This window comes from Leguminivora glycinivorella, chromosome 23 (assembly GCF_023078275.1).
Source record: "Leguminivora glycinivorella isolate SPB_JAAS2020 chromosome 23, LegGlyc_1.1, whole genome shotgun sequence".
In the NCBI taxonomy this organism is placed as follows: domain Eukaryota; kingdom Metazoa; phylum Arthropoda; class Insecta; order Lepidoptera; family Tortricidae; genus Leguminivora; species Leguminivora glycinivorella.
In genome coordinates this window covers 2,561,086-2,588,472 of record NC_062993.1, presented here as the reverse complement: position 1 = coordinate 2,588,472, position 27,387 = coordinate 2,561,086, and the positions used below count along the sequence as shown (strand labels likewise).

General features: G+C 36.1%; 1 protein-coding gene across 2 annotated transcripts in view; it reads left to right on the top strand.

Moving 5' to 3' along the window:
- The window catches only part of LOC125238435 (clathrin interactor 1), a 59,609-nt gene extending 40,192 nt beyond the window's left edge, over positions 1-19,417 (top strand). The window contains exons 8-11 of one of the 2 annotated variants that reach the window (XM_048145780.1): positions 3,249-3,432; positions 4,443-4,774; positions 5,915-6,049; positions 17,307-19,417. In XM_048145780.1, coding sequence (XP_048001737.1) covers positions 3,249-3,432; positions 4,443-4,774; positions 5,915-6,049; positions 17,307-17,605 — 950 coding nt within the window. In that variant the 3' untranslated portion in view covers positions 17,606-19,417. Of the gene's footprint in view, positions 1-3,248; positions 3,433-4,442; positions 4,775-5,914; positions 6,050-7,661; positions 12,523-17,306 lie in introns of those variants that run through there. The other variant, XM_048145779.1, reaches the window with a different exon arrangement.
- Positions 19,418-27,387: the final 7,970 nt, after the last annotated feature.

The following is a 27,387-nucleotide window of genomic DNA, read 5'->3' as shown; positions in this document are numbered from 1 at the left end:
GGCAACTTAAACTAAAATCCATAATCCTACGGACCAAATTGACAAGTAAGTGTGAACAAATGTTGCCACAGTTTGGCCAGTGTCGTTCTTATCGATATTAAAATTATTATTACACCGTAGATTTAAGGTGCACCCAGACGATACAATCAAATTGGCAATTTGATATTTTAATCAATATACCAACTTTTTTTGTGATTTCGACAGATCGAAAGGTCTGTAGATTCCTAATTAGATATAAAATGTTAATTTCAAACCAGCAATAATGTAAATGAAATTTATATATTTATTATGATAGTTTATTGAATCTTTACAAATGAATTATTACAATAATTATTGTGTTACAGCCGAAAGACGAAAAGATTGTGTAAATCACATAATAAAAACCGAGGACAAAATGTTACAACTCGACCATTTAGTGTACAATGTCTCGGATCGTTTTATTATAAATGTAACTGATGATGATGATGATGATGAAGATGACGAAATAACGGAGCTTGGAAATGAATAATATTTTATAATAAAGACTACTCATTGTCGGACAACATATTTTTTTTACTTACTGGTTTGGATACCTTTTTATGCTATAAAACTAGTGGGTAAAAACGCATTTTATCCATCCACTACCTCGAAAACCGAACAAACCAAAATGTTTACCTTGTATTTAAAAGTAACATTCGTATTTTTTTGATTTAAACTAGTCTGTTATTTGTAGTTTACAACTTGTCGATATATTGTTATCGACATATACCCTTCACTATTTTTATTTCACTGTTCCTGGTAACATTTCATATGTCAGTCATTTGTCAATTTAGTCCGCAGAATTGTGAATTTTAGTTTAGAATTGTCTCTTTAGACTTTTTATGATAAATAAATGTAGTCCATCCCAGTGATTGCTAATGAGGGATATCTTCATGCTTGACCTTAATTTATCAGGCCCAAAATCCAGTTTTTTTTACATTGCGTGCCCCACCCACATATTCCAAAATGGCGAGGGGGTCGGGTATGAATTCAGTTATTGTGATTCAGATTAACTGGAAAGGTGCTTTTGCTAGGGCGACGTGAAAACGACAAAGACAAAGTTATGTCGCTGTCCAAATCCTAAGTATCTAATCTATCCGATCCGACAATCCAAAGCGGAGTTCCTTAAAAAGCCAATGGCCCAAAATGTCACATAGATGCGCAATTTTGTATTAGTCAAAGGAGCATAGGAGGATAATAAGCGTGATGATTAGAGAACTTTAAAGCACTTGGAAACCTAAAGGCATGTAGTGGCAAAACACCTAAATGGGCATCCCGACGCTGACAACAGAGAAAAAAATTCGCGCTCGCTACGCTCGCGTTTACTATTTCTACACAGGTTATATATTTTTGTTACTTAGTCAATACTTCGCACTCACTAGACGCTCGAAATCTCGTTTTCATTTCAAGCCTGCTTTCCTGACTCTGCTCTGATAGGTTAGGTACCCCATTTTGTTTGCACATAATATATGTATGTGTATGTTGTATGTACATAAAAACTACTATCAGCCCCAGGGCCGTATAAAAGGGGAAAAATTTTCGCGCTCGCTGCGCTCGCGACTTTTTTCTGCTTGGCCTATCCAAGGGCGCCGAAACTCAAACTCACTTTACCCTGATATGCCTCATTGAGAGTGCACGGGCCGGCACTGGTATAGCCAAAAGTAAATGGCGATAATTCCAACTACATTTTATTTCATTAAATACCAAGAACAAATTAAATTACTTTCATAGAAAATATTTTAACTTGTTATTTTAAGTAGTAACACTACTATTATGTTCTAAACATTAAATAAATGTCATATACAAAGAAAAAATGACCAAAGCCTCCAGTGCTCCGAGACATTTTATTTCGTTAATGTTAGTCTTATAAGACCAAAAATTAAAGTTTAATAGTTAACATAAGCTGCCAGAGCTCAACGAGGGTGCGGTGTGCTGATGACGGGATAACTTACGGAACTAACTTGTTCCGTCTATTGTCCTTTGAGTCGTCGGCAAGCCGAACCCTCCTTAGAACTTGTACACTCCTTTTTACTGTGTACTTAACACAGCAAAAGGGAATGTACAAGTTTCTAATGGGGTGGCAACGCGCATGTGACACTGTTTGAGTTGCAGGCGTCCATAGGTTACGGTGACCGCTTTACATCAGGCGGGCCGTATGCTTGTTTGCCACCGACGTAGTATTTAAAAAAAAAAAGGAAAATAAACCCCGGGTATAAAAGTATGAACTGCCTTGCAAATTTTAATATTTCGTACTTTAGAAAACAAACATATTCCAGAAAAAAATTGGCTGTGACAGACGGACAGACAGATGCACGAGTGATCCTATAAGGGTTCCGTTTTTCCTTTTTGAGGAACGGAACTGTAAAAAAAATGCTTTTTTTCGGTTTTTTTTTAAGACAGAAAAATATGTTTTTTGCAACCCTAAGCAAATGTCATCGTAGAATGAAAATAGTCAGGGAAATTTTCTGAAATGGTCATGGAAAGTCAGGGAAAAGTCAGGGAATTTTTTTTGGGTTTAGTAGTGGACACCCTGGGAATGCATATAGACTTACTGCGTTTTAACTTCGAGGAACAGCGTGAGATACGAGATTTTTTAAAAGTAGTGACGAAATGTACAAGTAGTCTTCCAAATGATCATAAATTATCTTATTGTAGTTTGACTGTAGTTTGGCGTTGAAACTTGGAGTTTAAAAATCCCTAGATAGGAAAAAGATTGATGCTTTTGAGATGTGGTGCTGGAGAAGAATACTCAGGATCCCATGGACTGCTTTTAGAACAAATGAGTCAATACTGCGAGAACTGAATATCACCAAGCGGCTCTCAACTATTTGTCAGAAGAGAATACTCAAGTTCTTCGGGCATATCATGCGTTCTAAACGGCACACTCTTAAAGGAACATTATGCTCGGCAAAGTCGAAGGCCGACGCTCCAGGGGTGGAATACCGCTAAGGTGGGCTGAGACCGTGAAGAAAGCTTGTGGTTCCATGCAGATGGCAGTCCATATGGCACTAGACCGCGTCAAGTGGAGAGAAATCACTGTTGGTCACGATCCTCAGCCATGAGGGAACGACTGAGAAGAGAGTTTGACTCATTGACAATTTTCGTATAAATAGACATGTAAATTTTGTTCAACGTAATTTAAAGTAATTGTGTTTTAAATGTGGTACGTTTTGTTTAAGAACGCCACAAACATAAACATAATGGTTGAATTAAAGATATTTCCGTTTCAGGCGCTGCCGCGAGCTACGGCAAATCCGCTGCCGCCCCCGCGCCCGCGCCCGCGCCCGCTCCAGTAGCAGCCACCACCCAGTCGCAACAACTATTAGACGACTTGTTCAAGACCTGTCCCGCGCCCGCTCCAGGCAGCGAAACTGCGACACAGGGCGGACTTCTCGAGGATGACTTTGATCCCAGGTATTAATTTAAAAAAAACTTTAGAAACTTTCTTTATAGTTCAGTCACACCTCGGACACTAGCGATCAAATGTATGAAAGAGGCGCGTTCCCAAACACAGTCTAAGCTCGTGTAGGTGAACGCGTACCGTGCTTGTATAAGTGAGACATGACAGGCCAACTGGTCGCGTTTTTGACATGCGGTAACTGAGGTAACCGAGACGGGGTGAGGGACACTTTCAGCGGGGAGCGGGAGTGGCCATACTGTACGATAGTACTCTTTATTATACTGTGCCACAGAACAGAACCAACAGAGACTTAAGTCTCTCAAAACTGTTGCGGACTTCTTGAAGATGATTTTGATCCCAGGTAATATTATTATTCAAATCTCAAAGTATAAGCCAATTATTAGCCGTACATTAGTAATAATAATAAGGTTCAAATGTGGTGTCATAGCCCAGTATTTAGTCCATCACTTTCATCCAATAGCCCAGTTCATTTTAGATTCTATTAAGTCTCAAATAGTCCCATGATACGGGCAAGGGCAACATCCGCTCGGTGTACCCCTTACATTTCATTAAAGTGTCAAAAGGGGCTCTACGCGTTGGCTTCGGCTCCGCGCACGCCTCCCAAAGGTCCGGAACTCCATTGTTCCTTGATAATGATGGGAAAGGTTCAAATGTGGTGGCACACACCCAAACACGACAAATCAAGATATATCCCGGGTAAGATAAATAAAAACCAAGAAAAAATTATAAGAAATTTAAAATATAGCACTATCTTCGCTGGATGGACATGTTGAGAAGACCAGTCAGAGATCTACAGTAAAATGGACAGCTATGGTGCACAAAAAAAATTGTAGTTTGATCAAACCACGTATTATTATTCATATACAAACAAAGAAAAAGAAGTCATAAACCATCTAAAAGTTTTAGTCATGTGTCAAAACATGGCAGTAAATGTACTGTGACTATCACTTGGTCAAACTTTAAAAGTAATCTTAAATTTATCCCACCAACTTGCCTATTCCAGAGCCGAAGACCCAAAACCGGCAGCACCCAGCTCCACCGAGTTTGGAGACTTCACCAATGCCTTCGGGGCCCCCGAACCTGTCTCCAATGATGGCTTTGCTGACTTCAGCAACGCCTTCACCGGAGCACCCACTAACTTCACACCTGCCTTTGGAGCCCCGGCTAGCAATAACTTTGGAGCTCCGGCTAGCAATAATTTTGGAGCTCCGGCTAGTAATAACTTTGGAGCTCCGGCTAGCAATAACTTCGGGGTGCCCGCTAGTAATAATTTTGGATCTTCTATGAGCAACAGCTTTGTGGGAAATGTTACTACACCGGTTAATAATAATGCTGGTGAGTACTCTTTACTTACTAAGGGCCACTTGCACCAATGAAAATGGAGGGTTTTTTTTTTCTTTCTGCTTTGGCTTTTACTCCCTGCCAATTGCACAGGGTGAATTTGCCAATGTCAGTGTTGGCTTGGTGTTACCGTATTGTTGACTTTCACACGTGAGGAGAATGTTCGGTATTTTTTTTTTTTAATTTATATTTTTTGATGAAGGATGTGGAGGGAAAACCTTAAACAAAACATTTGTTATCACTGACAAACACATGACAACACTTACACAAAATGATTAGCGAAAAAGCGGGAAGCGGATGACAGTAGTTAGTAATGCCATGAAGGAAATGGAAGAAAAGAAAACCATATTATATGTATAATAGAAATAAATGAAATAATAGACTAGAGAGAAATTGAGTTAACATTATTCATAGAACCCATCATTTTATATGGAATTTGACAGTTGACAGCCCACTAACCCTGAGTTAAGTGGTTGGTGCAAGTGGGTCTAAGAGTTTGTAATAAAAATAGAATAAATCGCTTATCATGTGATTTGCTTGTGTCTTTTAATCTTTATACCGACCTATCAAACCGATAAAGTGTAACTTTTTCCTAGGAAACGAAACAAATGGTCGTTTGTGGATGAAAGTCAAGGGGAAATTCAAAATATATGATAGATGGCAGCACCATCTCTCTCGCTATATCGTGCAAGCACAAATTGCTCTCCCTTAGAGTTGGTCAAAGGCGCCTAGCCTTCAGAGATAAGAGATTAAACTAGCAAGACAAATCTAAGTCCTTTTGTTATCCATGCGTTCCTGGTAGGTTTAACACTTTCGAAACCGGGCTCTACGCGGCGCTACGACATTTTCGCTACATACGGGGAAACCCATGTAATCGGCTACGCTTCTACGAGCGGTGTGCCCGACAGTCGGGTTCTTGGTAGCGAAAGTGTTAATTACATGCTTGATTGTAATAAACGGAAAACAGAGACAAATACGAACAAGACAAACAAACGCAACGGAGCAAGACAAAGACGAAGGAAACCCTTTTTGCACTACATCTGTATAAAATTGTTAATGACTTACGTTTCAACCTCAACTCTATTTAATTATTGTCCCATACTGACATTTAAAAAAAAAAATTCCATTTTTCAGCACCCGCCCCGGCATCGAACCTAGACCTGCTGAGTGACCTGGCCCCTCCTCCGATGACCCCGATGGGAGGCTTTACCGACCTGGACTCCCTCTCATCACAGCTGTCTGAAGTCACACTACAGCCCACACCGACTGGTGAGTTGTACACTGATTTCAATATTATTATAGTCGGTCAACCATATCTACATTAAAAAATAGGCGGCACATTAGAAAAATGTTGAGCTCACTGGGCAGCTGGCTTTATAAATAGCTTGCCTTTTTAAACCTTGTTGTTGGTAGAATCAGGGGCGGCTCACTCCGCGATTGTATCGCCGCGCTACAAGTACATGCCGGCGGCCGCGAGTTCGCGGCCTAATCAGGGGTGGAGCGCGTTCTCACGGAACGCACGTTCGCACTTTCTATTGTTACTTTACATCGCGAGTTTTTTTAAGGTTCATATGCGATGTCCACGTGTGGAATAATGCATAGTTAAATAGACATCATGAATAAAATAGGACAATCTTACACAGATCTTATTGATTAAGTCCTACGGAAATGTTCAATAAGGCTTGTGATGCTGAAGGCTTAAACAAAAATATAAAAATACTGTATTGTATACCTAGAAAGTACCCAAAACTTGAATATAGTATAACATTTTATCTGAGAATTAATTCGTTTTAATCCATAGGCAACCCTATCATCCGACGCTGCGCACGTGCGGCTCGTTTCTTTGTTAGAATTTTGTAGGCATTTAAAAAGGCGGCATTTCGTGAACATCAAAGCAGTGGGCCTTCTGTACTTGTACTATTATATATTCTGTGGTAGAATCATCAACGACCCAGGCTAACGGCTCAGCCACGACATTGGTCTAAGCGCGACAGCGGTGAGCGGCAGCCATACGTGCGAATGAAAAGTCCAATCGCTGTGTCTCGCTCCAATGTATGGCCGCCGCTCACCGCTGTCGCGCTTAGACCAATGTCGTGGCTGAGCCGTAACACTTAAATATTGATTGAAAATATAATTCCCATCGAAAATTTGAATTTCGCGCCTTTTTTAATGGCAAGATTTGGTTGACCTGTACATAACTTATTTTTATTTAGAGAAATGGGACTTGGTAGTTTGAAACTAACCTCCGACGTTTCGAAGGCGTTGTCCCCGTGGTCTTGGAGTAGGTTGTTATCTCCGAGACCACAGGGATAAGATTGTCCTGAAAACGTTGGTGGTTCATTTCAAAACGTAATTGTACGCGTTTAAGTCCCATTTTGCTAAATCGGTATCGTCATTTTCTCATTCGTTTTTTGCAAATTTCTTAAATTCGTCCCATTTTGCTTTCATCCACCATCAAAATTTAAAAAATATATATTCGTATGTAGTTTTACATAATCATAAAAGCAATTTTTTGTAATTGCTATCTTGCACTCATGTTATTTTTAAGATCATCCTTAACTATTTCGTTTACTTTCTGACGCTCAAAAGTACAATAAAATCAATAATATTTATTTACTGACTCAAAAATATTTATTTACTGAAACAATTTTATTGGTGTTAAATGTTACATTTGATTTAGGTTTAATTCGTACCAAAATTAAACAAAAAAATCTTTGATGTGAGAACCTGCTTGCTGCTTGCGACTTTACTTATACATCTATTATTATTTTATAAATTTATACGTTCAAAACATACTTGACTCCAGTCTGCATGAAACGTCACATAAATGTAACTAGTGTACATACAGTTTTGGGCATATTCAGGTCTTTTCCATTTGCAGACAATGAAAAAAAGAAAATCGACCTCCGCAGAGAGTTACGAACACTAGTAGACGCTTTACATGGACTCGAGCGAGTGAACTCAGCCAGCCAAGCGAAAAACCTGGCTTTGTACCTTGAAGATCTTCTCAAGATCCTCCCCGGACCCATCACAGTGCAAAAGCTAAGCCGAATCGATGAGAAAACCTTCAACGATGAAGTTCTGGAAGTGTTTGTGCAGTGTTTAAGCAGTGTAGTGCGTGTTTTAATATCATCCTGGCCGCTGTTCAAGAACGAAATCTCAAGATTGTTCACCGTTGAAGAAAGTTTTGAGGTTAGTCAAGAAACACTTGCAGTTTTATGCGGATTTTTGAAAAATGAAATGAACGAGGTAACTTTAAACGCTTTGGCGTCAATTTTGACTGATTATGTTAAAAGTGATGCAGTTTTGACTGCTATTATTGACTGTAGTAGTGTCAAATTTGATGATAAAAGTGAGCAGTATAAACTGCAAAATGAATGGGAGAGCTATGTTCAACTTTTAGTTACATTACCAGAAAGAATTGCTAATAAATTGGAGAAAAATACGCCAAAGAATTTCTCGCATGAGAACTATTCTTACAATTTGATCTTTCACATTATAAGAGCCATGGATTTCATGACTGAGTCCAGTTACGCACAAAACATACAGTATGATATTTCATACTTGTCATTTTTAGTCTCGAAAGTGATTATTAATTATAATATGAGCGGAAATTCAGACGCCATATTCAAATTTATAGACACACTTATCGCTTGGTCGACCAATGAAACTGATACTATGTTTATTAGACGAAAACTCGTACAAAAAATGTTCTTTCATCTAAACAGACAAGCTATAGATTTTATTTCACTAACTTTACTACACAGATCACCCATAGACTATAACAAGTCGGAACAAGCAATCTTGCATGTCCTTGGAGACAATTTCGATAAAAATAAAGACTGGAAAGAAATACTAACATATAGAATACCATTATTCATTCAACCCAAAGACTACAAAGATACAACTATACCAGAAAACTTGATATATTATCTGTCTACTACAAAAGACAGCAAAGTTTTGACTGAATTAGTTTTGAAATTAAGTAGAGTCTGGTCTGACGTGAAACACTCAAATGTAACTAACATAACACAACATATGTACACATCACAGTTACTGATTCTTGCTATCAAATATTGTGTTCTCATACATATGGAGAACAAAGAAAACTGGTCGTTAAACGAATTAAAAACAATCCTTTATAAAGGCATGTCAAAACATCTTGATGTGATGTCGCAAGAATTCAGATGTATCGGCATGGCCACTATTGAGATTATACTAAAATTATTCGCAGAAATAGACGATAGTGATAAAGCAGCTGAAAAACTAAGCTTTGATTATAAAGAAATGGGACCAAATTGCGTTGAAATATATAATCAGCTCAAAGAATTAACGCATAAATGCATAACAGATAGTAAGAAAAAGATTCCTAAAGATTTCAAGCCGAAATCCATAGATTTGAAAGGGATTCTTGATCTGATTGCTTTGAAAGTGATTGATGAAAGCCATAGATCAGTCCATAATAATACGATAATGACCTGTGCTGTTAAAAGCCCGGAGCAAACTAAAGAAATCGTCAAAACGATAATTTCTGTCAAACTTGATGCATTAGATAAAAGTAAGACTTTGTCAGAGGATCTAGACTCGGATGACGATCTACAGCCGTATGATATGTCAAATGACATAGCAATAGCTGATAAGAATAGACCAGCATATGTCAGAGATTTAATAGAGCCCATAACTGAAGCTAAAGATGCAGAAATATTCGAAACAGCAGTAGAATCCGCTGAAGAGTTAATCACTAAACAGCTTAAAAATGAAGATCCAAAATTAGCCGTAGAATTCCTAGATCTCTTCATACATTTGGATGCGAAATTCCATGTAGACGATTTTGATAACATCAAATTTAATACAGCAGTTGCTGTACTCTGCAGTCACCCTAAAATTTGCGCTGAGCATATTTGCAAAGAGATTCATACTGATGTTGGAAGATATTCTATTGCGACTAAAATATTTATGCTAGATGTACTTTCTGAATCAGCCAATAGGATCGCTGATGTCAGACCTCAAAGTGAACCAAAATTGGTTAAACCTGATGCTGTAAATCAAGAAGAAGAAAATATATCACCAGAAGAAGTTATACGACGCAGACTTATACAGAAAACTAGGTATTTCCACTCAAAACGACCACATCCTTTTGCTAAAGCTAAAAAGAACCAATTTGCAGCAGTCTCTGACAGTTTTTTCTATCCATTAGTCGGTGGATTTGGAATAAGACAGCTATCCCTAAGCCATCAAAATCAAAAACAGGACATCGACAATATACTTCTATTCAAATATCTATCCGTGATCGGGAACATAGTTCTAGCATCGAAGAACTGTCCGAAATGTCCAAGTTACTGCTGGGATGTCGTCCAAATGATTCTATATCTCCGCTACACACCGGACCCAAAAATACAGTCATGCGTCATGGCGATGCTAGCGAGTGTGCTCATAGTATTACCGCAGTCTATACTTCGAAGTGAGTTTGTAAAACCTATGACAGAGCTCCGCGCCTGGTTAGACGATATGATCCAATTTGAAGTAACTTCCCGTTTAAATAGCCCTAAATCTGAAACAGCTATATTCGCTGCCCAAGTGATGTCTTTACTTGATAATAATCTAGGTGGTGTAAGTTTGTTGGAAGATTAGAGTTTGTGTACAGCTTGGCCAGAAACGGTGGAGGATAAGTGCAAGCAATGCTCGCGGTTGCTAGGCAACTACGAGGTGTTTTGGACGCATGATATGCCGATTTCGTCGTATCGTAAGGTGCGTAAGTAAATTCGTCCGGGCTGGTTTTGGAGACAAAACAATATATTAATTTACTTTTTACATGTGTAACTATGATGGTTCATGGCCTAAAATCGAGAAATTAAAACTATTTAAAGCCATTTAAATATACTAAATTATAGAAAAAATGGGTGCTATGAAAGTTTTAGAGATGTTAATTGAATGTTTTTCGTAAATAACACTCAAATGAGAATATTTTTGGTATTAAATTTGAAAATTAACGAAATGAGACAAAATTTTACTTTTTAAGTATTATTGTATGAAGTATTAAGCATTAACAAGAATTTTATTTCATTACAAAAATAGTACTTAGTATTCCACCGATGTCACGATTTCTGTTCCGAATAAAAACAATGTTCTATCAAAAGTATGGTTTTTAAATATTTTTAGGATTCCGTACCTCTAAAAGGATAAACGGAACCCTTATAGGATCACTCGTGCGTCTGTCACATCCAATTTTTTTCCATGTTTTGTCTCGACCACCACCGCTCCGCTACCGTCGACCAAGCTGTACTATAATGATAGCTATTATACGCCATGCTGTAATAGCAAGCTGCTGGCCCAAATGTCTGATGTCTAAAGACTCTGAATTTATCGCCTAATGTAATCTAGCTGTAAGAAAACTGTATTTTGTGTGATTGTACAATAATGTAAGACATTGTCATTTAGTCATTTATAAATTAGTCTTAATATTAGAACTGTGTAGTAGAAATTCTCATATTGTTCCATATTTGGCCGTTATAAAGTCTACTGACAACTATTGTCGTTCGAATTGAACAAATATTTTATCCATACTAATATTATAAATGGGAAAGTGTGTGTTTGTTTGTCCGTCTTTCACGGCAAAACGGAGCGACGAATTGACGTGACGTTTTTAGGTGGAGATAGTTGAAGGGATGGAGAGTGACATAGGCTACTTTTGTCTCTTTCTAACGCGAGCGAAGCCGCGGGCAAAAGCTAGTATGTCATATGCGGTAAAAGGTTAACCCTTTGATCGCCAAAGATGTCAACGGAAGCCTACAGGCGTAGAAGTAGGATGTCAAAGAAATATCAAAAGTGCGACCAAAACTGGAACAATTTGCGTTTATTGGACTAGGTTCACGAGGACGGGCTTAACGTTCAAAGGGTTAAATTCTATAATGTAGTAGTGTTTTAAAAATGTTTGGAAAATGACTGAAATTAATGTGATGGCTATTTGGAATAAAAATTCATGTTAATTTGTTTTACCTTCAAGAATTATGTGTGTGGAATCTGTCAATCAATGTTTAAATTAAGTGAGATACGGTTAATGTTTAGAAATATGCAAGTTTTCAATTAAGGTTCAATGTTAAACATTACAATTACATAGTGTTCTGACCCAGTGTTCATCTATCCACTTTACACATTTTGATAAATATAGACAAAGCCATATCGGATCATTAAAGTTGACGCGCGGTTTCATAAGATACGAGTTAAATCGAGCGTCTCTGTGAATGAAATGATAATTTTGTTTGCCTTCTTACTGCAAAGTTAGCATGGTTAGGTTTCAGTGAAATAGTAAAGTAACAATTTTGGCAAAATAAATGTTATTTCGTATACAATTGGATCGTTAGTACGTACAAAACGTACGTTAATACGTATTTAAAAAATTGGTTGTAATATGATACTAAAATTTAAAAAAAGGATGTTGTGATTTTAGTAAATAAGGCAACTTACGTTGAAACTAAGATAAAAAAGTGTGAAATAAAGCTGTGTCCGGTCTAATATTGCTAATATAAAATCTAAACGGTAAACATTTACAATAATGTCTTGTAAACTTGTCACTATTTTAAATGTGACAAAAGTAATTCTTAAATTCTTCATTTTTATTGGTATAAACCCTGGGACGCCGCTGTCGAAAATTTGTTACTGAATGAATAAGCTTCAATTTGTTAATTTAAGTTTAAATTAGGGATGGGCCGAATATTCGGTAAATATTCGGTATTCGGCATATTCGGCAAAATGTTTAGTTAAACTTAAGTTATCCTAGGGTCCCTCCACATCTAGCGTCTCGCGAGCGTCGCGTCGGGCCAACTATATGGGCAAAGCCTGACGCCGCGTCGACGTCGCGTCGACGCGACGTCTTTTTCCATACAGTTGGCCCGACGCGACGCTCGCGAGACGCTAGATGTGGGGGGACCCTTAATTATCAGTGGGTAGTAACCAAGGACCATTTAATACTAGACTGATATAGCCCATACAAAAAAGCGTACCCCTGAAAAAAGCTTAGTTTTTGCTTTAAAACTAGATGGCGTTGTTTCGTAACCCGGGAGTGGAAAAAACATATTTTCACACATATTTTTACTTGTTTTTATATTATACTATGAATAACTATCAAAAAACTTTATTTTAATATCAAAATATTGGCTCAAAACACAATTTTTACAAATTATATTTTTTGGTCGGCCTCGACGTAGTTGTGATCGCTTCGCTGGCTAAGTTAGTTCGCATGTTGTCTAATTATTGCCAAATAAAATGACTAGATGACGTTGGTGGACTAGGAAAATGTCACATCCGTTTCGTTGTTCATTAATATAATATACTTAGTGATAATAAACCTATATGTTGAGCTCAAATACGTTCAACAAAACGCAATCATTGTGCCAACAGATCTGACATCTGACATCCATGTCACATCACAAATGTCATTGTATGATTTATTGAATATTCATAATATATGGATATTAAATATTTTAGAATCGCAGCAGCAATGCGAGTAGAGATACATAATTAATAACTGTATAAATTAATAATTGTATGACCATTGACCAATGACCTCATACATAAAATTACCAGTTTAGGTGACAGAAGGCGAATCCAATTTGTAAACATTAAATGTGCTAAGGAAAAGAATCTTTCCGATTTTCAACGGGACACGGCTGAAGGGGCGAGCTGGTTTCGACTGCGCCCATGCATCTCAATTGTCCAGAAAGTTCATTCGAAGATCATTTTGCTTATAATAATCTGAGTAATCACAGTGAATGGTTTGACAGTATTTCAGCTAACATGTAGAGAGACTTGCTAGCTTCGTCGGTCACCACGGTCAGGCTTCGTCTTGGACACAACGCGGATAGTTAGGCCGCCAGGTGTGGCACTTTGGATTACGTTTTTATAATAAATTAATGATAGTTTGTATTGTTTTGGTAATATATTTTCTACTCGTATACTACTCGTTTGGTACTCGTATAAACCTAAACTGAGATAATAAATGAATAAAAGGAAATAATTAGTGAAACTCTGACATAAGTAATAATTAATGAGACTAAATGCGTTTTCACATTATCCGATCCGATATCGGATGTAGGACTGATACCCCATACATTACAGGCGCTATCTTGGATTTTTTCCATTTAAATCCTTCCAACATCCGATATCGGATCGGATAATGTGAAAACGGACTAAGACAATAGATACCTTGTTAGTGTTATATACCTATGCCTATGTATATCCCACCAAAAACATTCTGTAAAAAATAGCCGTCTCGATGGAGCTGCTTGTTTATCTCTAAAAAGTAATGAAATCTACATAAAGTTCCTTACTGCGATTTCTTTATTATTATAGTTAACTAGCCTTTGCCCGCGGCTTCGCTCGCGTTAAATTCGAAAATCTCTCCACAAACTTCCATCCTCCATTCTAAGGAAGTGGGGGGATATAAAAAGAGACAAAAAGTAGCCTATGTCACTTTCCATCCCTTCAACTATCTCCACTTAAAAAATCACGTCAATACGTCGCTCCGTTTTGCCGTGAAAGATGGACAAACAAACAGACACACACACTTTCCCATTTATAATATTAGTATGGATGTTGTGTGACTTGGCCGTTGAAGTGTAGCGGTGCTGGCGACAGATTGGTGCAATGGTGTCATGGAGCACCTGGTTATAAACTTCTTTATACCCTTGTGTATAAAGAAGTTTATAAGTTTCATATTCGATGGTCCGAGCTAAGGTTCGTACAGCCATGAAGCCGAGCTGATAATTATTGACGCTAAACGCCGATCGAAACGCAGTCTGAAATGGGTGATAGACGTACGATACGAGCAAGTATGCGTACTTATGGCTCGACGACCTTTTTCGATTTTGTGTCACCCTAAGTACGCGTAAAAACCGCCGCGCATAGTAGTCGACCATCCAACGCGTACTTGCTCGTACGCCTATCATTCACTTGACGTCGCGCCAACACTTTATGGAAAAAGCGGGTTTTCGACAACTACCAATAAGATTTTAGACATTAAAAAATCTTCAATAATACTCAACTGTTTCGGTCGCACTCCTTCAAATATAGGATAGGATTGGTGTGAGCGAGACGGTCAGGAGATTGATTGTCAACATGATATCTATCATAAACACCGTTCGAAATGGCCTCATTAAAATCTAAATTTTAAATATATTGAAAGTAATATTACTAATCATTGACGTCACGCTCAAAATGAAAGAGATAGAAAATTTGACAGTATGGTACTCTTTTGCATGATTGTCATAATTCAAAATAAGAACGATGGCTTGCGTTGTAAACAGGGACACGACACGGGCCCCTAGCGTCATCTATATACTTTTCACTGTATCACTTGTAATGCCGTTGAACAACCGCGTGCGTATTTTAAAAAAAAACGACATTTGTATTCAAATGACACTCTTAGTGACATCTAGTGACATAGATTTACGGCTGCCAACGAGGTACGGTATTTAGTATGGACTCTGCTGGTCCTTTATAATCGTCCTTGGTAGTAACGTATGTAAGCTAGTTTTAATGTAGGTATAAGAAAAAAACATGCACTCGTTTAATTATTAAAAATGTTATTACTAATGCCTGGCCAGAAATGTATGACAACGCGCCATCTTGCGGAATTTCATTAGAACTATTTTCTTCATACTATGTATATTGAACTGTCACCAGAGTAACAGCGCCCCCCTGACAATAGTCATATATTTCTGGTCATGACTTGGATACTTGGTATAATTTTAATGTGTTTTTGTTTTATATAAAACTAGCGACCCGCCCCGGCTTCGCACGGGTACTATACCTACATGTAAACCTTCCTCTGGAATCACTCTATTTATTTAAAAAAAACCCCATCAAAATCCGTTGCGTAGTTTTAAAGATTTAAGCATACATAGGGACATAGGGACAGAGAAAGCGACTTTGTTTTATACTATGTAGTGATTGATAAATTATGTCACGACTCACAGCTGATAATGGAATGTAATTTTTTTCCAATAGGTATGTTTAATTTAGCGTTTTTTAGTTAAGTAAAAACATGATGAGTATAGACTTTGTGATTGTCTTAAAGATAATTGTAATAGTTATTAATTGTTATACAAGGGGGCAAAGTTGTATTTTAACGCCGAGTGTGGAATTGAAAAACGAGCAAGTGAAAGGATTCTATAGTTGAACCACGAGCGAAGCGAGTGGTTCGAGAATAGAATCCTAAACTTGCGAGTTTTTTAATACACGAGAAGTAAAATACATTTGCACCCGAGTGTAACACAAAACTTTTCCCCTCACTATAGCGAGGAAACTACAACGCAAAAAATGCGTTTTCACTGCTTCCAGTAGTTCCACAGGTGGTAAGTCATCTTTATTACTAGATTCACCTACTTTTATCAATTTTAAAGCAGTTAATTTGACTTTATTCAAGGTCAAATTACTTTACCCACTAGTGGATAAAATGCGTTTTTACCCGCTGGTATTAAAGGACAAAACACGCGTTTCCGAGCTAGTGAGGGGAAAAATATATTAATTATGAAATAAGTAGTTTTAAATGTATGTCAGGGTTGGTGTCTATAAACTTAAATGTCAGAATAAATGTGATGATTAAAAAAAAATGTTACACTTCGATTTTGTTATAAACTGTTTCTTATTGGTTATGAAAGTTTTACTTGAGAATAATTGGTAGTTTTTAAAATGTGCCCACCGTGTTTTATTCAATAAAGACCTTTTAATTAAACGTCTTATTTATTTTTTTCTCTTCGCTTTTTTGGAGTCTTGTGTGTTTTGAGTATGTACTTTTGAGCGTTCTTAACTTGCGTTATAGTAATCTTTAATGTTTATTAACCCCCCAAACGCCTTGTTCCAAATCTGTTACAGATAATTTTAACTGTAATTATTAAAATGTTATTAATTCAGTAGCAAATTTCTGACAACGGCGTTCTAGGGGTTAAAAATCATAATTTTGGTAATTTAGTGAACGGGTATCCTTGATAACATTCATTATACACCCTGTTTTTATTGAATTCCGTTAACTAGCGTCTTAACTCTTACGGTTATCGAGTTATTAAAAAAATAAAGATCTTTATTTTTCTCATTCATCTTTGTCATCCTTTACCAATTCCTTATGTTATTTGTTTTGACATGTGCCGTCAATCACTTGACACTAACTTGAATGTTATTCTCTCACACTAATAATTTCATTTATTATGTATGAAAATGATAATTTTTTTTTCGCGAATTTAACTAAAAGTGATATACAGGGTGGTTCCTGATAATGAACCTACGTGTCGAATTTAACGGAAAACAAAAAAACACGGTGTAGATATTAAGTAGTCGCTCTAAAATCTATATCTACAATTATTTATTATAAAATAAATAGGCATCCTTTTTTTATTGACCTATTCATATCCGTTCACAATTACCATAATTTTAAGTTGTCATTGTGTATTGTAAATATGCTGTTGAAATACATAAACTAAAAAGCGGAGTAATTGACTAAAAAACAGCCTATTTATCAAACTCTCCTAAACAGGTCTGCAACCAACGCCCGTCGACCAACCGGCAACCAACCAAACTACCAAGCCGGCGACCAAACTCGGGGCAACCTGGGCCGACACCACAGGATCCATCAACCTAGATTTAGACAACCTACTAGCCCCCAGGTCGCCTAAAGCGGGCCCCGCGCCTACCATCAACCAGTTGAAATCCAACCCTAATAGCCCCGCTAAACAACCTGTTATGCCAATGTCGTTTCAATACCAACAACCTATGAATATGAATAATAATTTCGCGCCGAACAGGGCTCAGTATAATCAGAATCTATTGCAATGATATTGGGTAATGGCCGATCCATGCCAGAATGGTTAGGTTGAGCGATTAAATTTGATATGTGCTCAATTTTGTGCTTTTATAAACCTACTTGATTTTATGTATCATTTTCATTCCTGGATTTTAATTTTAGTAACAATTTTTAAAAGGAATAAACGAGTTTTCCTTTAAACTGTAAGATTTCCTTTCGTTGCTCTAAAATCAAAATTATTTTAAATTTAGAAATTGGAAAAGGGGTTTTGGAAAGTTGAAATGCTTGAAATTTTCTACGGTTTTGATATTAATACAAGACCTCGACTTAGAAGTGTAAAATGCCAAAATATACTTAATAGACAAACCTAAAGTCTAAAAATTACCGAGATGTAGGTATGAACCTACTGGGCGTCGTAAAATAGTAGAAAACTAATGAGATCGCTACTTTTTCTGTAACTGACGTACTTATTTTTGATATTAACCTCTGGAACACCATTGTTTAAAACTTGCTACTGAATAAATAACCTTCAGTTTATTACAGTTTAAATTGTCTAGGACAGATCTGGAACAAGGCGTTTGAGGGGTTAAGTTCGTAAACATGGCAACAATCCTGTATTGAAATTGTTTATTTTAACATCTATTATATAATGTTACATATAGGTACATAGAAGAAAGCTATTCTAAAAAGTTCCTAAATCATCATTGCTTGCATCTCAAAGGGACGGCCCATACGAGTCGCGACTTCACAAAAAATCACAAAATTATTAGTGAGTTGCATCAATAGTTTTCTCTACACATAATATGCACATGACGCGGGATGACCTTTTGATATGCGAGGAAGGTACATAATTACATTTCACCCCTCAACACCCACGGAACAAAATTCACCTACAAAAACTTGAGAATTTAAACTTTAAACAGTCGTAACGTTTTTTTTTTGCTCAGAGTTCAGTGGGAAGCAAGCGGTTAATGATTCTTAATTTGAAATATACGACACTCCAGTTTTGTCACTTTTTTAATTTTAACTCTTTTTGTCAGACTATAAAGTGTGGGTTCAACTGATTGATTATCTGCGTAAATGCTGCAATGATATGATTGGCAAAAAATATGCGCGGAAAAGGTGCATCGTTGTTATTAAAGTAGTATTGTAAATATAGTTCGCCAGTGGTGCATATCAGCCTATATCAGAAGATATTACGTAGGCATGTACATATGTCATTCGCGATGTGCAATATGTATGGATCTTGAACTTTTTCTTTCTTGGTTTAAAATGCGTGTAAATTTACGCTCTTGGGTCCGATATGACCAAACTGATATAGATCGAAAACGACATGTTTTAATAGTAAAATGTGTCATTTATTTGATTGAGCCAAATTTACAAGATTCGATCAAAAAATAGTTAATAAAATTGACTAATGTAAATGTCTGTATAATTGCTACAATCGCTATATATATACGCTGTACTGTACATTCCTTGAAATTTCCTTAATACTGATAAAAACCTTTATAATTCACGTTTTATTTAAACCTGATGTGTCTTGGTAATTTTCTAAATGGTTTAAATTCTTTATGATAGTAATAGGGAGAAAAGGCACGATGTAGATAAAACCTATAGTCCTCTCAACATGCTAAACACCATTTTTCGACCATTGGTCAAAAGCTTGCAAAGATGGTCTTTATATTTCGATTTTCGATGCATGTTAGTAAATAATAGCGTATACTGCCATATTAAAAGATAATAATCTGACGTTCTCATGCATGACGAAAATTTTTACATCAAATAAACTCATTGAACATTGTCTATGTGTTAAAAATGATTGTGCATGAGTACATACCGAAACTCTTGAAGATATTATTTTCAATTGAATTTTGATGTAATTTTTTGTGCGAACCATGTTTATTACCACCCGTCACGATTATTCGCTCATGTACAGTTAAGTTTGTTGACATTTTTATACACACCAACTTGAACAGAACTTTCTGAACATGCTTTTGTGCATATTAGAGTCGTGTGTATAAAGGCACTCGATTCTAAAATAACTAAGTGGAGAAATGGATACTTATACCACCACATTATTAGATAGAAAATAAAATATACAATACGAGCATAATTTGAAAGCTCAAACTCAAAACGCGATCGTTGAGATTTTGATTTTACTAAATATAGAAACCGTTTCTATGATAGCGAAGTTAATGTTTTAGATGGTTGTAACTTTTGAATATTGTTAGTACCAATAGTTTCCCGAATTATCATTGGCTGGTTTTAGCTTTTACTATTGAAAAAAAAATTTTTTTTTTACTTGAGATATTACAATCAATGCATTTACGTTTTCTCGAGTTTATTGCAAAATGGGTCTTTCTATTTGTTATAGAAGAATAATTGCATAAAGACGGAAATATTGTGTAAACAAATACTTAGAAATTCGAATTTGCCCTAAACTAAAAGAGGTCCTTAATATGGACCAAAATGAAAATCAAGTGATAACTTCATGCGTGGAATAATGAATTAACTGACCCTTGTGACGCCAATGTCAAAAATTTGTTACTGAATAACTTTAAATTTGTTAATTTCAGTTTAAATTGTCTGTGACAGTGACAGATCTGGAACAAGGCGTTCGAGGGGTTAAGTTATAGTGTCGTTGAAAACATGCTACTTTGTTCGTATTCGTATAAAAATACAATCAAATCTCGTCATTATGGTAAGTGACAAAGTGAGACATTTGACTCCACTTCGACACATAAGATCGCTTTCACATTATCCGATATCTTATGTAGTACCAATATCCTTTATATTAAAGCCGCCATTCTTGATATCTGTCTTTTAAAACATCACATATCGGGTCGGATAATGTAAAAACGCACTAATGGGGCGTACTTTGTGCAATATTATATTTGCTCAGTTTCAGCTTATGCTCTGAATTTTACTGTTTTGCTTAATCCGGTATGAAATAAATTTAAATTAGTCAAGAAGTACCTTTAAGGAGGTTGTAGCTTCGACTAGTTGATGTTACGATAGAATATTTTTATACCAGCTTCTGATAATCTTAGTAGTGTCAAAACGTAGAGGTAAGTAAAAATAAGTGTTGTTGGGTCTTAGTGGTACAAATAAGTTTAAATAACTACCGAGCGAGTTTAATGACAAAGGTGTAAAGTTGTATGCCTATACTCTGTAATTTTAGGTTTTTAAAAGAAGGTAATCAAATATTTTTTTACATTTTCGACAGGTTTAACAGTTTTACGGAGCCTTTTGAGGGTAGATTTTGTTTACATTTATTTAAATGGATATTTTCAGAATTTGGGACCCCCCAATTAGTCAGTTATTGTTTTTATGTTAATTACATAAACTTTAAGCGATAATCTACATTCAGAATGTGAAAAAAGTAAATTTTTAGACAAATTTTATGTTGTCTTCACAAAACTGACAGCGAGTTAATTTTTGTTAACAACTTACGCTAACTGAGGGACCTCATATTCTGAAAATGTCCATTTAAATAAATGTAAACAAAATCTACCCTCAAAAAGCTCCTTAAAACTGTTAAACCTGTCGAAAATGTAAAAAAAAATTTGATTACGTTCTTTTAAATACCTCAAATTACAGAAAATGCAATCATCAATTTCTGAAAATGCCCAAATACTTAAAGATACAGACTAGACATACCCTGATGTTTATTTCTTATAGACAGAAAAATGCTTCTAAGAGTTAGGTAGTTTTTTCTAAATTTATTTGACATTAAATAGACCCCTCTTTTTAAGGTATTGTAAAGTAAATTATAAAAATGGTAAAAGAATGGTGTGAAATGTATACTGAATGTACTTATTTAGTTAGACTTTGTTTATAATTTTATCGAAATGTATTATATCGCCATCCTACATTTTTAAGATATTTTCTGTTGGGGGTGGCTTTTATCATTTAGTTTCTTATTTATGAGATTTTACATAATATCTATTGTATGTTGAAAATTCCACATTTTTCTACACAATTCTGATTTTTTGCATTTATCTACTCTCATTCCAAATGTAGAATTTTTGTAGAAATGTGTTGTGTACTAGGCAGCTATAAATACTATTATAGTCCCAATTATGTTCTTTTACAACTACTTTAATTTGTAGGAGTTCAAAATAATAACAAAAAAAAATGATTTTGACTACGGTCAAAATTGTTTAAAAATAGTAGGTAAGCTGGCTTGAATGCCGATTTTATTTGCACGTCATATCTTATTATTTAGATACATGTTCCTTATAGTTCGCTTGCTTCTGCAGAATGCTTTCTAAACAACACGAATAACGAAAAAAAAAAAGAGTATAAATGGAACTAATTTTTTTTTATAATTGCAACACTTTTCTCATACAGAAGTGTCAAAATAGTTGCCACATGCAAAGCGGTTTACATAAACGGTGGCGCCCCTATTCTTTTCTACTCTTTTTTTTTCCAGGCTGTAAGCGCCATCGTAGTGGGGGCCGCGTAGAAATCGCCATTGGGACCAAAGCTCAAAATTGCAAAGTATATTTTCCTTGAAAGTAGTAACCCCCCGCTCTGTACGGTGGTTTAAACCTATTATATACATAGTTACATTTATTTTAAAACATCCTAACCATTCCCGTATTTTGTATTTATTATCTCTGGATTTTAGACGAAAAATATTCAGCCAATGAGGTACAGTTATTTGCGAAATTGCATGGAGAAATTATGAACGAAATCATAGATAAATTCGCCATGCACTTTATATGTAGGTACCTCATTTTGTATCTATGGCTATTAGCCAAAACACACGATTGTCACGATTATTATATATTTAATACCCACTTTAAATAGTTTTTTTTAACCATGTTATGGTTATAATATGACGTGCTTTTTGTAATTACTGGTGCATAACTCGTTTTAAGAATTATTTGTGGCATTCCTTAACAGAAGGAACCTATGCTTGCAACTGCATCTGTTTTCATTCAAAATTCCAAGAGAAAATATGAAGCATTAAGGTCCATTCATCCATGGGACGCCACATTTTTCATCTACTACTTATTTCAAAAAAATAATAATTTTACTACTTAATAGTACCTACATTACGATATAAGTGCGTAAAAAAGGAAGTTCGAAACGAGTGGCGATACATTAAAACACGACCGAAGGGAGTGTTTTAAATCGACACGAGTTAAGAATTTCCTTTTCGCACGTGTATCGTACGACGTTTTTCAGTACAGATGGCCCTCCGAAGTTTCAACCTGACATATAATGAACCACTTCTGGCACTAGTGCGCAAAAAACACCATCTGTACTGAAAAGTATTGTTAAATTAAAATTATGGCGATTGAATTTATTAATATTGTATAATTTACAAAAGGTTCATACAATGTTGTTTGTATTGAAAAGCCCTTAGAGATTTGAGTTTATTTTAAGTATCTAATTGTGTATATAACTTTTATTAATTTTGATAGCTCTTCCACTTATTTCAATTGTATGGATATTTAAAAGCAATAATTACATTTAAAATTTATTTGTAGTTGATTATTATTAATATTTTATTTTTAGTTTAGTTTTCAATGTTATGCAGTTACTGTCACGCTTAATGATATAGTTTTCTAAAAAAAGAACTTAAAATAATTATTGTTGACAAACTTTGTGACTCGACCTAAAATAATTAAATTATGGCTATGTGCAAGGTTTCGTGGGTAGTAATATAGATCACAGTCTTTTGAAATAAATGTACAACATAAGTAACAACGCCCGACCAAATCGTACACATAGCCAATAATATTACATTTTCTATGTTTTACAACCATGTTAAAAATTTCGGGTTGAGTAACTCTAAATAAGTGATAGTCACTAGGAAACAAATGGTTGATTCGAAATTTGGTTACTATATCATTAAACATTGGCCGTATTCGCACAAAATATCAAGTGTATGTTTCAGTGGAGTATATTAAAGTGGTTATCATAAAAGTAACGAATTTTTAGAGTAACTAGCATCACATGTTGGTTGGACCGATGACGGTCTGAAGGGCGTTTATTGTAAATTTGAGGACAATTATTATATTAAATATACATGAATAAATAATATAATACCCATCAGAGCATTTTTTTCTTATCTGCCTTATTTTGATATCCTTAAAATTTTATTAGGTACCTTAATTTTAGTACGAAATAATATATTTGCTTAACCATTTTCCAGACCCCGCTAATCTAGAAAGTGTGACGCTTTAGCGATAGATTTTAAGACGAGTCACTTTTTGAAAAAGTGCAATCTAATTTGTACCTTGAATTGCAATGTTTAGGTGTACATCGCGTTGACACGTAACCACAGAATATATAATAGTACAAGTACAGAAGGCCCACTGCTTTGATGTTCACGACATGCCGACTTTTTAAATACCTACAAAATTCTAACAAAGAAACGAGCCTCACGTACGCGGCGCCCGGCGATAGGGTTGCCTACGGATTAAAACGATTTAAGAGCGCTATGACAAAAAAAGGCGATATATTGTAAAATGCACAATATTTATCGACAAAATTGTACACTTTACTCATACTAAAAGACAGTGAAAGTACTTGTTTCAGTTAGAACATCTTATTAACTGTCGGTTAAATAAAAAACATATGAAAAAAAAAGCTTTTTCAATTAGTAATGATTGTTTTTCTGATGCTCGTTTAGGAAAAACCGCGTGAAGCACAGAATTCGGAGCTCTTATTATGTACAATTTGATAAGATCACTCTCATAAATGAGGTAAATTTAAGTTCCAAATATCTTGTACTTAAGGCCCATTAAACAATATTTATCATTTAATCCTTTGAAATTGAGAAATTGAAAGTAAAACGAACTCAATTTTGTCTTGAAAATACATCGAAACAAGTGATCATTTCTCCGAAAATCTACATGTTATCGAAGTTATTTTAGTATATAAATAATCTGCACAATGTGCTTAAACTGCTGTTATCCATTTGTCGTTATAATATTTTATCATGATTTTTTGCCAATTTTTTGAAAACTAGCCTTCCTGTCGCTATTTTACCGGCGACGGACGCCTGCGATTTCAGTGCCGCGCCGGAGCTCGAGCAGGTAAGACGTATGTCGCTTTGGTCTCCGAGTTTTCATCGCAAACGTCGAGAATATTTATTGTTGTGTGGGTCGGACGCCTTGTTTCTACACGGGCTATCCTCGCATTGTGTGTGTGTAAACAGCGACCAACGATTTTGATCCTAGATCCGTAAATATTTGCTTTTGTAATACTTTGTTATGTTTGAATGTTAAAGTATTACAACGTTGTGATGATAAAAATGTGAAAATTACAATACGGTCAAGATGATAAGACACATCAAGATGGTACTCGGGATCTGATGATGGAGCCAGAAGGTGGTCACCAGTACCAGTGAACCATGTAAGTAAACGACTTCGTGTTTAGGCTCGTTGGGTTCGTCTCAACAAGACCTTTGACAAGAGGTGGTACTCAGGGTCTGATGATGGAGCCAGATGGTGGTCACCAGTACCAATGAACCATATAACTAAACCCAGAGATGGGGAAATCGTAATCGATTCCGGATTACACGATTACTTGATTTTACTTTGTAATCTGACACTACTGGGTGTCAGATTACTTGTAATGTAATCAAGTGAAACGGTAAATTACCATTACATGTAAAGGAATCACTAATCATCTATACAATCATTACTATTACCAATAACTCGGAATCATAGTCGATTCAAAATAACTGAAATTATTGACTTGATTACTTTCAGATTACGAATATGTAGTACCTCAGATTGCCGACTGTCACTTTGACACAAAAGTCATCATGGGTGTCGTAAAATAGGTTTTAGGGGGTGCTGATTCCAAAATTAATGACCAATGTGGAATCTGACATTGCTGACTGTCACTTTGACACAAAAGTCGTCATGGGTGTCGTAAAATAGGTTTTAGGGGGTGCTGATTCCAAAATTAATGACCAATGTGGAATCTGACATTGCTGACTGTCACTTTGACACAAAAGTCGTCATGGGTGTCGTAAAATAGGTTTTAGGAGGTGCTGATTCCAAAATTAATGACCAATGTTCAATCTGACATTGCTGACTGTCACTCTGACACAAAAGTCGTCATGGGTGTCGTAAAATAGGTTTTAGGGGGTGCTGATTCCAAAATTAATGACCAATTTGGAATCTGACATTGCTGACTGTCACTTTGACACAAAAGTCGTCATGGGTGTCGTAAAATAGGTTTTAGGGGGTGCTGATTACAAAATTAATGACCAATGTGGAATCTGACATTGCTGACTGTCACTTTGACACAAAAGTCGTCATGGGTGTCGTAAAATAGGTTTTAGGGGGTGCTGATTCCAAAATTAATGACCAATGTTCAATCTGACATTGCTGACTGTCACTCTGACACAAAAGTCGTCATGGGTGTCGTAAAATAGGTTTTAGGGGGTGCTGATTCCAAAATTAATGACCAATGTTTAATCTGACATTTCTGACTGTCACTTTGACACAAAAGTCGTCATGGGTGTCGTAAAATAGGTTTTAGGGGGTGCTGATTCCAAAATTAGTGACCAATTTGGAATCTGACATTGCTGACTGTCACTTTGACACAAAAGTCGTCATGGGTGTCGTCAAATAGGTATCCGGAAGTGTTTGAAAACTAATGACCAATTTGGAATCTGACACTGTTGACTGTCACTTTGACACAAAAGTGATCATGGGTGTCTTCAAATAGGTTTTCATGGGTACTGATCTCAATATTAATGATCAATTTGGAATCTGACATTGCTGACTGTCACTTTGACATAAAAGTCGTTATGGGTGTCGTCAAATAGGTTTCCAGGGGTACTGTGCAATGTCAGGTTCCAAATCGGTCATAACTTTTTAAATCATTTCATTAATTTTGGAATCAGTACCCCTAAAAACTATTTGACTACACCCATGATTCCTTTTGTGTCAAAATGACAATTAGCACTGTGAGATTCCAAAATAGTCGTTAATTTTGGAATCAGCACCCCCGGAAACCTTTTTGACGACACCCATGACGACTTTTGTGTCAAAGTGACAGTCAGCAATGTCAAGATTCCAAATCGGTCATTAATTTTCAAATCAGCACCTCCGGAAACCTATTTGACGACACCCATGATGACTTTTGTGTCAAAGTGACAGTCAGCAATGTTAGATTCCACATTAGTCATTATTTTTGGAATCAGCACCCCTAAAACCTATTTTACGACACCCATGATGACTTTTGTGTCAAAGTGGCAGTCAGCAATGTTAGATTCCACATTGGTCATTATTTTTGGAATCAGCACCCCCTAAAACCAATTTTACGACACCCATGACGACTTTTGTGTCAAAGTGACAGTCATCAATGTCAGATTCCACATTGTTCATTAATTTTGGAATCAGCACCCCGCAAACCTATTTGACGACACCCATGACGACTTTTGTGTCAAAGTGACAGTCAGCAATGTCAGATTCCACATTGTTCATTAATTTTGGAATCAGCACCCCCGCAAACCTATTTGACGACACCCATGACGACTTTTGTGTCAAAGTGACAGTCAGCAATGTCAGATTCCACATTGTTCATTAATTTTGGAATCAGCACCCCCTAAAACCTATTTTACGACACCCATGACGACTTTTGTGTCAAAGTGACAGTCAGCAATGTCAGATTCCACATTGTTCATTAATTTTGGAATCAGCACCCCGCAAACCTATTTGACGACACCCATGACGACTTTTGTGTCAAAGTGACAGTCAGCAATGTCAGATTCCAAATCAGTCATTAATTTTTAAATCAGCACACCCGAAAACCTATACTCGTGGTATATGCACTT